We start from the raw sequence: 16,347 nt of genomic DNA on the forward strand, positions 1-16,347 counted from the left end.
GTATATAGCCACGTTACTACCTGGTACTCCTTGTATATAGCCATGTTACTACCTGGTACTCCTGCATATTGATCATGTTACTACCTGGTACTCCTTGTATATAACCATGTTATTACCTGGTACTCCCTGTATATAGCCATGTTACTACCTGGTACTCCTTATATATAGCCATGTTATTACCTGGTACTCCTGCATATTGACTCAGTAATGGTACTCCCTGTATATAACCATGTTACTACCTGGTTCTCCTGCATATTGACTCAGTAATGGTACTCCTTGTATATAGCCATGTTACTACCTGGTACTCCTTGTATATAGCCATGTTTCTACCTGGTACCCCTTGTATATAGCCATGTTACTACCTGGTACTCCTTGTATATAACCATGTTACTACCTGGTAATCCTGCACATTGACTCAGTAATTATACTCCTTGTATATAGCCATGTTACTATCTGGTACTCCTGCACATTGACTCAGTACTGGTACTCCCTGTATATAGCCATGTTACTACCTGGTACTCCCTGTATATAGCCATGTTACTACCTGGTACTCCTTGTATATAGCCATGTTACTACCTGGTACTCCTGCATATTGATCATGTTACTACCTGGTACTGCCTGTATATAGCCATGTTACTACCTGGTACTCCCTGTATATACCCATGTTATTACCTGGTACTCCCTGTATATAGCCATGTTATTACCTGGTACTTCCTGTATATAGCCATGTTATTACCTGGTACTCCCTGTATATAGCCATGTTATTACCTGGTACTTCCTGTATATAGCCATGTTATTACCTGGTACTTCCTGTATATAGCCATGTTATTACCTGGTACTTCCTGTATATAGCCATGTTATTACCTGGTACTTCCTGTATATAGCCATGTTATTACCTGGTACTCCCTGTATATAGCCATGCTATTACCTGGTACTTCCTGTATATAGCCATGTTATTACCTGGTACTCCCTGTATATAGCCATGTTATTACCTGGTACTCCCTGTATATAGCCATGTTATTACCTGGTACTCCCTGTATATAGCCATGTTACTACCTGGTACTCCCTGTATATAACCATGTTATTGTTATTTTATTGTCTTACATTTTAACTCTGCACTGTTTGGAAAGGGCTCGTAAGTCAGCATTTCATGTAACAGTCTACACCTGTAGTATTCAGCATTTCATGTAACAGTCTACACCTGTAGTATTCAGCATTTCATGTAACAGTCTACACCTGTAGTATTCAGCATTTCATGTAACGGTCTCCACCTGTAGTAGTTGGCGCATGTGACAAATAAAATGTGATTTGATTTTTTTGATTAGTTTGTCTCACCTGTGTAGTGACCTCCTCTCTAGCCGGGGATGCAGGTGCAGGAACAGCTTTCTCCTCTTTGGGGCCCTTTCTCTCCTCCACCAACCCGTTGACGGCTGGGGCCGCAGCTGCCATCTTGGGACGTGGTGGTGTTTGGCCTACAGCTCCCACGATGCTCTTCACCTTCTCCTTGGTGACCTTTGACTCGAAGAGAGCCTTCAGGGCTCCGATACTCCCGGCCGGGTCGACTCTGGGAGAGGGGCCAGGGAGACTGGACATGGACTTACTGCGGGAGAGACTGGTCGACCTCTGGGACTTTTCCCCTGACAGGCTGGTCGACCCCCGGAACGTCTCTCTCATTTCAGACACACTGGCCTGGATCCTGGTCGTCTCTCTCACTCCATTGTTTCTCATCGGGGACTCCAGCTTGCGCTCCTGTGCTCTCTCTGCCAGTTGTCTCTTTGTTTTCTCACGGACGGTTGAGAAGGAGGTCTGATGCTGGGTTAACTGCTGGAGAAAGAATCAGAAGAAGACAGATGATGCTTAGTGTCCATCCTGAGAAAGTCGACAATCAGAAGTTGATGACATGAAATGTGGTGTGACGTTTTACCTCAGTCTTGTGCTCCACATGGTTCAGGGTAGGGACCTCTACTGAACGGCTGGCTTGGTATCTGTTATGTGAACAAGACAAATCCTTCATCAATACTCTGTAAGCTTATTCACCAAAACATACATTGCAACGCTCAAGCAATTCAGAGTGGGATGAAGTTTACCACGGACATTGATACATCAGTGTTTCCCTAATGGTTAAGGATTTAAGGAAAGTCAGCTGATCCTCTGTAGCTGGCCATTCAGTTGAGCGTTAAAAGCAGGGTCAGAGACTATTACATTTGAGTCAGTCAATTCAGAAAGGGATAAAAACAAGTATTTTTTTTAATAAATAGTTTCTCCTCTTCGGTTTATTGTGAATTCATTGAAAATACAATTTATGTTTTCATTGAATTGTAATATTCAGTTTACTTCCTGAATTGACTGACTTCACATGGAACTGACTTAAAACCTGGTGCCTATGGAGCTGGTAATTGAGTTAGTGGTTAAATAGTGAAGGTCCTGGTTCCTCTCACCTGGTCAACATCGGAGACACGGAGATGGACTTCATCCTGTCCCTAAACCCCGCCTCCGCCCAGGTGGGCTTGTCTCTGTCACCCGTAGAGACGCTCCGGAGAGATTGGGCACGCCTCAGAACACTCCTGCCCTCCATGGTCGACGATGATGTCACAGCACCCCTTAATGATGTCACAGCACCCCTCAAAACACAGGACACCAAACCTCAACACCTGATCGACACGGAAGAGTCAGCTGTCATAGATTGCACTCATTTTTGAGGACAGAGTCTCACGGGAGTGGAATCAGTCTCCATTCACCAGAGCAGTGTGAAGGAATCAGTCTCCATTCACCAGAGCAGTGTGAAGGAATCAGTCTCCCTTCACCAGAGCAGTGTGAAGGAATCAGTCTCCATTCACCAGAGCAGTGTGAAGGAATCAGTCTCCATTCACCAGAGCAGTGTGAAGGAATCAGTCTCCATTCACCAGAGCAGTGTGAAGGAATCAGTCTCCATTCACCAGAGCAGTGTGAAGGAATCAGTCTCCCTTCACCAGAGCAGTGTGAAGGAATCAGTCTCCATTCACCAGAGCAGTGTGAAGGAATCAGTCTCCATTCACCAGAGCAGTGTGAAGGAATCAGTCTCCATTCACCAGAGCAGTGTGAAGGAATCAGTCTCCATTCACCAGAGCAGTGTGAAGGAATCAGTCTCCATTCACCAGAGCAGTGTGAGGGAATCGGGCTCCATTCACCAGAGCAGTGTGAAGGAATCAGTCTCCATTCACCAGAGCAGTGTGAAGGAATCAGTCTCCATTCACCAGAGCAGTGTGAAGGAATCAGTCTCCATTCACCAGAGCAGTGTGAAGGAATCAGTCTCCATTCACCAGAGCAGTGTGAAGGAATCAGTCTCCATTCACCAGAGTAGTGTGAAGGAATCAGTCTCCATTCACCAGAGCAGTGTGAGGGAATCGGGCTCCATTCACCAGAGCAGTGTGAAGGAATCAGTCTCCATTCACCAGAGCAGTGTGAAGGAATCAGTCTCCATTCACCAGAGCAGTGTGAAGGAATCAGTCTCCATTCACCAGAGCAGTGTGAAGGAATCAGTCTCCATTCACCAGAGCAGTGTGAAGGAATCAGTCTCCATTCACCAGAGCAGTGTGAAGGAATCAGTCTCCATTCACCAGAGCAGTGTGAAGGAATCAGTCTCCATTCACCAGAGCAGTGTGAAGGAATCAGTCTCCATTCACCAGAGCAGTGTGAAGGAATCAGTCTCCATTCACCAGAGCAGTGTGAAGGAATCAGTCTCCATTCACCAGAGCAGTGTGAAGGTATCAGTCTCCATTCACCAGAGCAGTGTGAAGGAATCAGTCTCCATTCACCAGAGCAGTGTGAAGGAATCAGTCTCCATTCACCAGAGCAGTGTGAAGGAATCAGTCTCCATTCACCAGAGCAGTGTGGATACAATACACTACAGTATTTTGTAACTCTACTATGATCGTGTTACTATTACAATGTAACTCTCGAAGACCAAACAATGCCTCTCCACTTTACTTGTAATGATTGATAGGTGCATTCAGACACACGGCAGAGTTCAGCGGTGGACTGACACACTTTGTCGTCAAAACAGATAGAAAAAATGCAGATAGTTGTTTGTCCATTGATTTCAAACGAGGATTTGTTATTTTACATCATATATGACTCAACATCAGATCGTTATTATTAATCTAGCCGTTACCTTTAGTTCGCTGGTCGTCTCTCCTTGTCACAGTCAGAGGAGCGTCGAGCTCATCACAAGACACACGTTACCTGCTGCATCAAACCAGCGTACCGGACCAAAGTCCTCTGTCCTTCCTTATTACAGCTGACTGGAGAATGTTTATAGCTATTCGTTTACAACACAGATGGAATCTCTGCCGTCCAATAGCAGATGTACTATGATGGTGACCAATAAAAAAATACCCCAGAGCTTCCTCTTTTAAGATCCTCTCACCTTGATACAGGTACTGTCGTCAACTACAGTATTTTGTATCAAAAGTAGAGTTGTGGAGACCCCGGTCCTGAAACGAGAGGTGTTTAAAGCACACATTGGGACACTGTACTGTACTGTTCCAGAGAGTTACTGAGGTAGGATGACGGCTGAGTAGGCAGTTCCCTGTGACGGCCTTGGGCCCTTCTCTCTCTCTGTCCTCTGAACAAGAAGGTATGAATGAGGTTTAAAATGTGCTCTCTCTCACACTATTTAACCCTTGGGCCCTTCTCTCTCTCTGTCCTCTGAACAAGAAGGTATGAATGAGGTTTAAATGTGCTCTCTCTCACACTATTTAACCCTTGGGCCCTTCTCTCTCTCTCTGTCCTCTGAACAAGAAGGTATGAATGAGGTTTAAAATGTGCTCTCTCTCACACTATTTAACCCTTGGGCCCTTCTCTCTCTCTCTGTCCTCTGAACAAGAAGGTATGAATGAGGTTTAAAATGTGCTCTCTCTCACACTATTTAACCCTTGGGCCCTTCTCTCTCTCTCTGTCCTCTGAACAAGAAGGTATGAATGAGGTTTAAAATGTGCTCTCTCTCACACTATTTAACCCTTGGGCCCTTCTCTCTCTCTCTGTCCTCTGAACAAGAAGGTATGAATGAGGTTTAAATTTGCTCTCTCTCACACTATTTAACCCTTGGGCCCTTCTCTCTCTCTCTGTCCTCTGAACAAGAAGGTATGAATGAGGTTTAAATTTGCTCTCTCTCACACTATTTAACCCTTTGGCCCTAAACCCTGAGTACTCATTAACATTCAGCCATGTTTCATCTAGTTATTATGTTGAATAGAACTGCAGGACAGAACAGTGACCCTACAGAGTAATGGTTAATCTGGTGTCACAACAGACACAGCTAACTTCACATTATTACTGACGGGTTATTTCCTGCTGGGGGAGAGTTGTGTAGTTAGAATATGTAGCCCCCACTCCTATGGTGTAGACTCTCTAGTCTCTGTAGCCCCCACTCCTATAGTGTAGACTCTCTAGTCTCTGTAGCTACCACTCCTATGGTGTAGACTCTCTAGTCTCTGTAGCTACCATTCCTATGGTGTAGAATCTCTAGTCTCTGTAGCCCCCACTCCTATGGTGTAGACTCTCTAGTCTCTGTAGCCCCCACTCCTATGGTGTAGACTCTCTAGTCTCTGTAGCCCCCACTCCTATGGTGTAGACTCTCTAGTCTCTGTAGCTACCACTCCTATGGTGTAGACTCTCTAGTCTCTGTAGCCCCCACTCCTATGGTGTAGACTCTCTAGTCTCTGTAGCTACCACTTCTATGGTGTAGACTCTCTAGTCTCTGTAGCCACCACTCCAATGGTGTAGACTCTCTAGTCTCTGTAGCTACCACTCCTATGGTGTAGACTCTCTAGTCTCTGTAGCTACCACTCCTATGGTGTAGACTCTCTAGTCTCTGTAGCTACCACTCCTATGGTGTAGACTCTCTAGTCTCTGTAGCCCCCACTCCTATGGTGTAGACTCTCTAGTCTCTGTAGCTACCACTCCTATGGTGTAGACTCTCTAATCTCTGTAGCCCCCACTCCTATGGTGTAGACTCTAGTCTCTGTAGCTACCACTCCTATGGTGTAGACTCTCTAGCCTCTGTAGCTACCACTCCTATGGTGTAGACTCTCTAGTCTCTGTAGCTACCACTCCTATGGTGTAGACTCTCTAGTCTCTGTAGCTCCCACTCCTATGGTGTAGACTCTCTAGTCTCTGTAGCTACCACTCCTATGGTGTAGACTCTAGTCTCTGTAGCTACCACTCCTATGGTGTAGACTCTCTAGTCTCTGTAGCTACCACTCCTATGGTGTAGACTCTCTAGCCTCTGTAGCCCCCACTCCTATGGTGTAGACTCTCTGGTCTCTGTAGCTACCACTCCTATAGTGTAGACTCTCTAGCCTCTAATATAATTATATATTCATAATCATAATCTCTGGTTATTAATGTTGGTTTTGAATGCTTCCCACAACCACGGACATGAAACATGCATCTTCCGATGTCCACATTCTCCTCAGTCTGCTCTCACCGTAGATGTCCACATTCTCCTCAGTCTGCTCTCACCCTAGATGTCCACATTCTCCTCAGTCTGCTCTCACCCTAGATGTCCACATTCTCCCCAGTCTGCTCTCACCCTAGATGTCCACATTCTCCCCAGTCTGCTCTCACCCTAGATGTCCACATTCTCCTGTCTGCTCTCACCCTAGATGTCCACATTCTCCCCAGTCTGCTCTCACCCTAGATGTCCACATTCTCCCCAGTCTGCTCTCACCCTAGATGTCCACATTCTCCTCAGTCTGCTCTCACCCTAGATGTCCACATTCTCCTGTCTGCTCTCACCCTAGATGTCCACATTCTCCTGTCTGCTCTCACCCTAGATGTCCACATTCTCCTGTCTGCTCTCACCCTAGATGTCCACATTCTCCTCAGTCTGCTCTCACCCTAGATGTCCACATTCTCCCCAGTCTGCTCTCACCCTAGATGTCCACATTCTCCCCAGTCTGGTCTCACCCTAGATGTCCACATTCTCCTGTCTGCTCTCACCCTAGATGTCCACATTCTCCCCAGTCTATTCTCACCCTAGATGTCCACATTCTCCTGTCTGCTCTCACCCTAGATGTCCACATTCTCCTGTCTGCTCTCACCCTAGATGTCCACATTCTCCTGTCTGCTCTCACCCTAGATGTCCACATTCTCCTCAGTCTGCTCTCACCCTAGATGTCCACATTCTCCTCAGTCTGCTCTCACCCTAGATGTCCACATTCTCCTGTCTGCTCTCACCCTAGATGTCCACATTCTCCTCAGTCTGCTCTCACCCTAGATGTCCACATTCTCCTGTCTGCTCTCACCCTAGATATCCACATTCTCCTCAGTCTGGTCTCACCCTAGATGTCCACATTCTCCTGTCTGCTCTCACCCTAGATGTCCACATTCTCCTCAGTCTGCTCTCACCCTAGATGTCCACATTCTCCTCAGTCTGCTCTCACCCTAGATGTCCACATTCTCCCCAGTCTGCTCTCACCCTAGATGTCCACATTCTCCCCAGTCTGGTCTCACCCTAGATGTCCACATTCTCCCCAGTCTGCTCTCACCCTAGATGTCCACATTCTCCCCAGTCTGCTCTCACCCTAGATGTCCACATTCTCCTCAGTCTGCTCTCACCCTAGATGTCCACATTCTCCTCAGTCTGCTCTCACCCTAGATGTCCACATTCTCCTGTCTGCTCTCACCCTAGATGTCCACATTCTCCTGTCTGCTCTCACCCTAGATGTCCACATTCTCCCCAGTCTGCTCTCACCCTAGATGTCCACATTCTCCTGTCTGCTCTCACCCTAGATGTCCACATTCTCCTCAGTCTGCTCTCACCCTAGATGTCCACATTCTCCTCAGTCTGCTCTCACCCTAGATGTCCACATTCTCCTCAGTCTGCTCTCACCCTAGATGTCTACATTCTCCCCTGTCTGCTCTCACCCTAGATGTCCACATTCTCCCCAGTCTGCTCTCACCCTAGATGTCCACATTCTCCTGTCTGCTCTCACCCTAGATGTCCACATTCTCCTCAGTCTGCTCTCACCCTAGATGTCCACATTCTCCTGTCTGCTATCACCCTAGATGTCCACATTCTCCCCAGTCTGCTCTCACCCTAGATGTCCACATTCTCCTGTCTGCTCTCACCCTAGATGTCCACATTCTCCTCAGTCTGCTCTCACCCTCTCACCCTAGATGTCCACATTCTCCTGTCTGCTATCACCCTAGATGTCCACATTCTCCCCAGTCTGCTCTCACCCTAGATGTCCACATTCTCCTCAGTCTGCTCTCACCCTAGATGTCCACATTCTCCTCAGTCTCGTCTCACCCTAGATGTCCACATTCTCCCCAGTCTGCTCTCACCCTAGATGTCCACATTCTCCTGTCTGCTCTCACCCTAGATGTCCACATTCTCCTAAGTCTGCTCTCACCCTAGATGTCCACATTCTCCTCAGTCTGCTCTCACCCTAGATGTCCACATTCTCCTGTCTGCTCTCACCCTAGATGTCCACATTCTCCCCAGTCTGCTCTCACCCTAGATGTCCACATTCTCCCCAGTCTGCTCTCACCCTAGATGTCCACATTCTCCCCAGTCTGCTCTCACCCTAGATGTCCACATTCTCCCCAGTCTGCTCTCACCCTAGATGTCCACATTCTCCTCAGTCTGCTCTCACCCTAGATGTCCACATTCTCCTCAGTCTGCTCTCACCCTAGATGTCCACATTCTCCTGTCTGCTCTCACCCTAGATGTCCACATTCTCCTCAGTCTGCTCTCACCCTAGATGTCCACATTCTCCTCAGTCTGCTCTCACCCTAGATGTCCACATTCTCCTGTCTGCTCTCACCCTAGATGTCCACATTCTCCTGTCTGCTCTCACCCTAGATGTCCACATTCTCCTCAGCCTGCTCTCACCCTAGATGTCCACATTCTCCCCAGTCTGCTCTCACCCTAGATGTCCACATTCTCCTCAGTCTGCTCTCACCCTAGATGTCCACATTCTCCCCAGTCTGCTCTCACCCTAGATGTCCACATTCTTCTGTCTGCTCTCACCCTAGATGTCCACATTCTTCTGTCTGCTCTCACCCTAGATGTCCACATTCTCCTCAGTCTGCTCTCACCCTAGATGTCCACATTCTCCTCAGTCTGCTCTCACCCTAGATGTCCACATTCTCCCCAGTCTGCTCTCACCCTAGATGTCCACATTCTCCCCAGTCTGGTCTCACCCTAGATGTCCACATTCTCCCCAGTCTGCTCTCACCCTAGATGTCCACATTCTCCCCAGTCTGCTCTCACCCTAGATGTCCACATTCTCCTCAGTCTGCTCTCACCCTAGATGTCCACATTCTCCTCAGTCTGCTCTCACCCTACATGTCCACATTCTCCTGTCTGCTCTCACCCTAGATGTCCACATTCTCCTGTCTGCTCTCACCCTAGATGTCCACATTCTCCCCAGTCTATTCTCACCCTAGATGTCCACATTCTCCTGTCTGCTCTCACCCTAGATGTCCACATTCTCCTGTCTGCTCTCACCCTAGATGTCCACATTCTCCTGTCTGCTCTCACCCTAGATGTCCACATTCTCCTCAGTCTGCTCTCACCCTAGATGTCCACATTCTCCTCAGTCTGCTCTCACCCTAGATGTCCACATTCTCCTGTCTGCTCTCACCCTAGATGTCCACATTCTCCTCAGTCTGCTCTCACCCTAGATGTCCACATTCTCCTGTCTGCTCTCACCCTAGATATCCACATTCTCCTCAGTCTGGTCTCACCCTAGATGTCCACATTCTCCTGTCTGCTCTCACCCTAGATGTCCACATTCTCCTCAGTCTGCTCTCACCCTAGATGTCCACATTCTCCTCAGTCTGCTCTCACCCTAGATGTCCACATTCTCCCCAGTCTGCTCTCACCCTAGATGTCCACATTCTCCCCAGTCTGGTCTCACCCTAGATGTCCACATTCTCCCCAGTCTGCTCTCACCCTAGATGTCCACATTCTCCCCAGTCTGCTCTCACCCTAGATGTCCACATTCTCCTCAGTCTGCTCTCACCCTAGATGTCCACATTCTCCTCAGTCTGCTCTCACCCTACATGTCCACATTCTCCTGTCTGCTCTCACCCTAGATGTCCACATTCTCCTGTCTGCTCTCACCCTAGATGTCCACATTCTCCCCAGTCTGCTCTCACCCTAGATGTCCACATTCTCCTGTCTGCTCTCACCCTAGATGTCCACATTCTCCTCAGTCTGCTCTCACCCTAGATGTCCACATTCTCCTCAGTCTGCTCTCACCCTAGATGTCCACATTCTCCTCAGTCTGCTCTCACCCTAGATGTCTACATTCTCCCCTGTCTGCTCTCACCCTAGATGTCCACATTCTCCCCAGTCTGCTCTCACCCTAGATGTCCACATTCTCCTGTCTGCTCTCACCCTAGATGTCCACATTCTCCTCAGTCTGCTCTCACCCTAGATGTCCACATTCTCCTGTCTGCTATCACCCTAGATGTCCACATTCTCCCCAGTCTGCTCTCACCCTAGATGTCCACATTCTCCTGTCTGCTCTCACCCTAGATGTCCACATTCTCCTCAGTCTGCTCTCACCCTAGATGTCCACATTCTCCTGTCTGCTATCACCCTAGATGTCCACATTCTCCCCAGTCTGCTCTCACCCTAGATGTCCACATTCTCCTCAGTCTGCTCTCACCCTAGATGTCCACATTCTCCTCAGTCTGCTCTCACCCTAGATGTCCACATTCTCCCCAGTCTGCTCTCACCCTAGATGTCCACATTCTCCTGTCTGCTCTCACCCTAGATGTCCACATTCTCCTAAGTCTGCTCTCACCCTAGATGTCCACATTCTCCTCAGTCTGCTCTCACCCTAGATGTCCACATTCTCCTGTCTGCTCTCACCCTAGATGTCCACATTCTCCCCAGTCTGCTCTCACCCTAGATGTCCACATTCTCCCCAGTCTGCTCTCACCCTAGATGTCCACATTCTCCCCAGTCTGCTCTCACCCTAGATGTCCACATTCTCCCCAGTCTGCTCTCACCCTAGATGTCCACATTCTCCTCAGTCTGCTCTCACCCTAGATGTCCACATTCTCCTCAGTCTGCTCTCACCCTAGATGTCCACATTCTCCTGTCTGCTCTCACCCTAGATGTCCACATTCTCCTCAGTCTGCTCTCACCCTAGATGTCCACATTCTCCTCAGTCTGCTCTCACCCTAGATGTCCACATTCTCCTGTCTGCTCTCACCCTAGATGTCCACATTCTCCTGTCTGCTCTCACCCTAGATGTCCACATTCTCCTCAGCCTGCTCTCACCCTAGATGTCCACATTCTCCCCAGTCTGCTCTCACCCTAGATGTCCACATTCTCCTCAGTCTGCTCTCACCCTAGATGTCCACATTCTCCCCAGTCTGCTCTCACCCTAGATGTCCACATTCTTCTGTCTGCTCTCACCCTAGATGTCCACATTCTTCTGTCTGCTCTCACCCTAGATGTCCACATTCTCCTCAGTCTGCTCTCACCCTAGATGTCCACATTCTCCTCAGTCTGCTCTCACCCTAGATGTCCACATTCTCCCCAGTCTGCTCTCACCCTAGATGTCCACATTCTCCCCAGTCTGGTCTCACCCTAGATGTCCACATTCTCCCCAGTCTGCTCTCACCCTAGATGTCCACATTCTCCCCAGTCTGCTCTCACCCTAGATGTCCACATTCTCCTCAGTCTGCTCTCACCCTAGATGTCCACATTCTCCTCAGTCTGCTCTCACCCTACATGTCCACATTCTCCTGTCTGCTCTCACCCTAGATGTCCACATTCTCCTGTCTGCTCTCACCCTAGATGTCCACATTCTCCTGTCTGCTCTCACCCTAGATGTCCACATTCTCCTCTCTGCTCTCACCCTAGATGTCCACATTCTCCTCAGTCTGCTCTCACCCTAGATGTCCACATTCTCCTGTCTGCTCTCACCCTAGATGTCCACATTCTCCTCACTCTGCTCTCACCCTAGATGTCCACATTCTCCTGTCTGCTCTCACCCTAGATGTCCACATTCTCCTCAGTCTGCTCTCACCCTAGATGTCCACATTCTCCTGTCTGCTCTCACCCTAGATATCCACATTCTCCTCAGTCTGGTCTCACCCTAGATGTCCACATTCTCCTGTCTGCTCTCACCATAGATGTCCACATTCTCCTCAGTCTGCTCTCACCATAGATGTCCACATTCTCCTCAGTCTGCTCTCACCCTAGATGTCCACATTCTCCCCAGTCTGCTCTCACCCTAGATGTCCACATTCTCCCCAGTCTGGTCTCACCCTAGATGTCCACATTCTCCCCAGTCTGCTCTCACCCTAGATGTCCACATTCTCCCCAGTCTGCTCTCACCCTAGATGTCCACATTCTCCTCAGTCTGCTCTCACCCTAGATGTCCACATTCTCCTCAGTCTGCTCTCACCCTACATGTCCACATTCTCCTGTCTGCTCTCACCCTAGATGTCCACATTCTCCTGTCTGCTCTCACCCTAGATGTCCACATTCTCCTGTCTGCTCTCACCCTAGATGTCCACATTCTCCTCAGTCTGCTCTCACCCTAGATGTCCACATTCTCCTCAGTCTGCTCTCACCCTAGATGTCCACATTCTCCTCAGTCTGCTTTCACCCTAGATGTCCACATTCTCCTCAGTCTGCTCTCACCCTAGATGTCCACATTCTCCCCTGTCTGCTCTCACCCTAGATGTCCACATTCTCCCCAGTCTGCTCTCACCCTAGATGTCCACATTCTCCTCAGTCTGCTCTCACCCTAGATGTCCACATTCTCCTCAGTCTGCTCTCACCCTAGATGTCCACATTCTCCTGTCTGCTCTCACCCTAGATGTCCACATTCTCCTCAGTCTGCTCTCACCCTAGATGTCCACATTCTCTTCAGTCTGCTCTCACCCTAGATGTCCACATTCTCCTGTCTGCTCTCACCCTAGATGTCCACATTCTCTTCAGTCTGCTCTCACCCTAGATGTCCACATTCTCCTCAGTCTGCTCTCACCCTAGATGTCCACATTCTCCTCAGTCTGCTCTCACCCTAGATGTCCACATTCTCCCCAGTCTGCTCTCACCCTAGATGTCCACATTCTCCTGTCTGCTCTCACCCTAGATGTCCACATTCTCCTAAGTCTGCTCTCACCCTAGATGTCCACATTCTCCTCAGTCTGCTCTCACCCTAGATGTCCACATTCTCCTGTCTGCTCTCACCCTAGATGTCCACATTCTCCCCAGTCTGCTCTCACCCTAGATGTCCACATTCTCCCCAGTCTGCTCTCACCCTAGATGTCCACATTCTCCCCAGTCTGCTCTCACCCTAGATGTCCACATTCTCCCCAGTCTGCTCTCACCCTAGATGTCCACATTCTCCTCAGTCTGCTCTCACCCTAGATGTCCACATTCTCCTCAGTCTGCTCTCACCCTAGATGTCCACATTCTCCTGTCTGCTCTCACCCTAGATGTCCACATTCTCCTCAGTCTGCTCTCACCCTAGATGTCCACATTCTCCTCAGTCTGCTCTCACCCTAGATGTCCACATTCTCCTGTCTGCTCTCACCCTAGATGTCCACATTCTCCTGTCTGCTCTCACCCTAGATGTCCACATTCTCCTCAGCCTGCTCTCACCCTAGATGTCCACATTCTCCCCAGTCTGCTCTCACCCTAGATGTCCACATTCTCCTCAGTCTGCTCTCACCCTAGATGTCCACATTCTCCCCAGTCTGCTCTCACCCTAGATGTCCACATTCTTCTGTCTGCTCTCACCCTAGATGTCCACATTCTTCTGTCTGCTCTCACCCTAGATGTCCACATTCTCCTCAGTCTGCTCTCACCCTAGATGTCCACATTCTCCCCAGTCTGCTCTCACCCTAGATGTCCACATTCTCCCCAGTCTGGTCTCACCCTAGATGTCCACATTCTCCCCAGTCTGCTCTCACCCTAGATGTCCACATTCTCCCCAGTCTGCTCTCACCCTAGATGTCCACATTCTCCTCAGTCTGCTCTCACCCTAGATGTCCACATTCTCCTCAGTCTGCTCTCACCCTACATGTCCACATTCTCCTGTCTGCTCTCACCCTAGATGTCCACATTCTCCTGTCTGCTCTCACCCTAGATGTCCACATTCTCCTGTCTGCTCTCACCCTAGATGTCCACATTCTCCTCTCTGCTCTCACCCTAGATGTCCACATTCTCCTCAGTCTGCTCTCACCCTAGATGTCCACATTCTCCTCAGTCTGCTCTCACCCTAGATGTCCACATTCTCCTGTCTGCTCTCACCCTAGATGTCCACATTCTTCTCACTCTGCTCTCACCCTAGATGTCCACATTCTCCTGTCTGCTCTCACCCTAGATGTCCACATTCTCCTCAGTCTGCTCTCACCCTAGATGTCCACATTCTCCTGTCTGCTCTCACCCTAGATATCCACATTCTCCTCAGTCTGGTCTCACCCTAGATGTCCACATTCTCCTGTCTGCTCTCACCATAGATGTCCACATTCTCCTCAGTCTGCTCTCACCATAGATGTCCACATTCTCCTCAGTCTGCTCTCACCCTAGATGTCCACATTCTCCCCAGTCTGCTCTCACCCTAGATGTCCACATTCTCCCCAGTCTGGTCTCACCCTAGATGTCCACATTCTCCCCAGTCTGCTCTCACCCTAGATGTCCACATTCTCCCCAGTCTGCTCTCACCCTAGATGTCCACATTCTCCTCAGTCTGCTCTCACCCTAGATGTCCACATTCTCCTCAGTCTGCTCTCACCCTACATGTCCACATTCTCCTGTCTGCTCTCACCCTAGATGTCCACATTCTCCTGTCTGCTCTCACCCTAGATGTCCACATTCTCCTGTCTGCTCTCACCCTAGATGTCCACATTCTCCTCAGTCTGCTCTCACCCTAGATGTCCACATTCTCCTCAGTCTGCTCTCACCCTAGATGTCCACATTCTCCTCAGTCTGCTTTCACCCTAGATGTCCACATTCTCCTCAGTCTGCTCTCACCCTAGATGTCCACATTCTCCCCTGTCTGCTCTCACCCTAGATGTCCACATTCTCCCCAGTCTGCTCTCACCCTAGATGTCCACATTCTCCTCAGTCTGCTCTCACCCTAGATGTCCACATTCTCCTCAGTCTGCTCTCACCCTAGATGTCCACATTCTCCTGTCTGCTCTCACCCTAGATGTCCACATTCTCCTCAGTCTGCTCTCACCCTAGATGTCCACATTCTCTTCAGTCTGCTCTCACCCTAGATGTCCACATTCTCCTGTCTGCTCTCACCCTAGATGTCCACATTCTCCTGTCTGCTCTCACCCTAGATGTCCACATTCTCCTCAGCCTGCTCTCACCCTAGATGTCCACATTCTCCCCAGTCTGCTCTCACCCTAGATGTCCACATTCTCCTCAGTCTGCTCTCACCCTAGATGTCCACATTCTCCCCAGTCTGCTCTCACCCTAGATGTCCACATTCTTCTGTCTGCTCTCACCCTAGATGTCCACATTCTTCTGTCTGCTCTCACCCTAGATGTCCACATTCTCCTCAGTCTGCTCTCACCCTAGATGTCCACATTCTCCTCAGTCTGCTCTCACCCTAGATGTCCACATTCTCCCCAGTCTGCTCTCACCCTAGATGTCCACATTCTCCCCAGTCTGGTCTCACCCTAGATGTCCACATTCTCCCCAGTCTGCTCTCACCCTAGATGTCCACATTCTCCCCAGTCTGCTCTCACCCTAGATGTCCACATTCTCCTCAGTCTGCTCTCACCCTAGATGTCCACATTCTCCTCAGTCTGCTCTCACCCTACATGTCCACATTCTCCTGTCTGCTCTCACCCTAGATGTCCACATTCTCCTGTCTGCTCTCACCCTAGATGTCCACATTCTCCTGTCTGCTCTCACCCTAGATGTCCACATTCTCCTCTCTGCTCTCACCCTAGATGTCCACATTCTCCTCAGTCTGCTCTCACCCTAGATGTCCACATTCTCCTCAGTCTGCTCTCACCCTAGATGTCCACATTCTCCTGTCTGCTCTCACCCTAGATGTCCACATTCTCCTCACTCTGCTCTCACCCTAGATGTCCACATTCTCCTGTCTGCTCTCACCCTAGATGTCCACATTCTCCTCAGTCTGCTCTCACCCTAGATGTCCACATTCTCCTGTCTGCTCTCACCCTAGATATCCACATTCTCCTCAGTCTGGTCTCACCCTAGATGTCCACATTCTCCTGTCTGCTCTCACCATAGATGTCCACATTCTCCTCAGTCTGCTCTCACCATAGATGTCCACATTCTCCTCAGTCTGCTCTCACCCTAGATGTCCACATTCTCCCCAGTCTGCTCTCACCCTAGATGTC

At 49.3% G+C, this 16,347-nt stretch overlaps 1 protein-coding gene across 4 annotated transcripts in view; it reads right to left on the reverse strand.

Annotated features, from left to right (window-relative positions):
- LOC129858923 (LIM domain and actin-binding protein 1-like) overlaps nucleotides 1-16,347 on the reverse strand; it is an 84,119-nt gene that overhangs the window by 55,879 nt on the left and 11,893 nt on the right. Inside the window, exons 1-4 of one of the 4 annotated variants that reach the window (XM_055928161.1) lie at nucleotides 4,151-6,518; nucleotides 2,439-2,621; nucleotides 1,925-1,985; nucleotides 1,336-1,824 (exon numbers count right to left, since the gene is read on the reverse strand). In XM_055928161.1, the coding sequence (XP_055784136.1) occupies nucleotides 1,336-1,824; nucleotides 1,925-1,985; nucleotides 2,439-2,575 (687 nt within the window). In that variant the 5' untranslated portion in view covers nucleotides 2,576-2,621; nucleotides 4,151-6,518. Of the gene's footprint in view, nucleotides 1-1,335; nucleotides 1,825-1,924; nucleotides 1,986-2,438; nucleotides 2,652-4,150; nucleotides 6,519-16,347 lie in introns of those variants that run through there. The other 3 variants (XM_055928160.1, XM_055928159.1, XM_055928158.1) reach the window with 3 other exon arrangements.

Source organism: Salvelinus fontinalis, chromosome 7 (assembly GCF_029448725.1).
Source record: "Salvelinus fontinalis isolate EN_2023a chromosome 7, ASM2944872v1, whole genome shotgun sequence".
Taxonomy (NCBI): Eukaryota; Metazoa; Chordata; class Actinopteri; order Salmoniformes; family Salmonidae; genus Salvelinus; species Salvelinus fontinalis.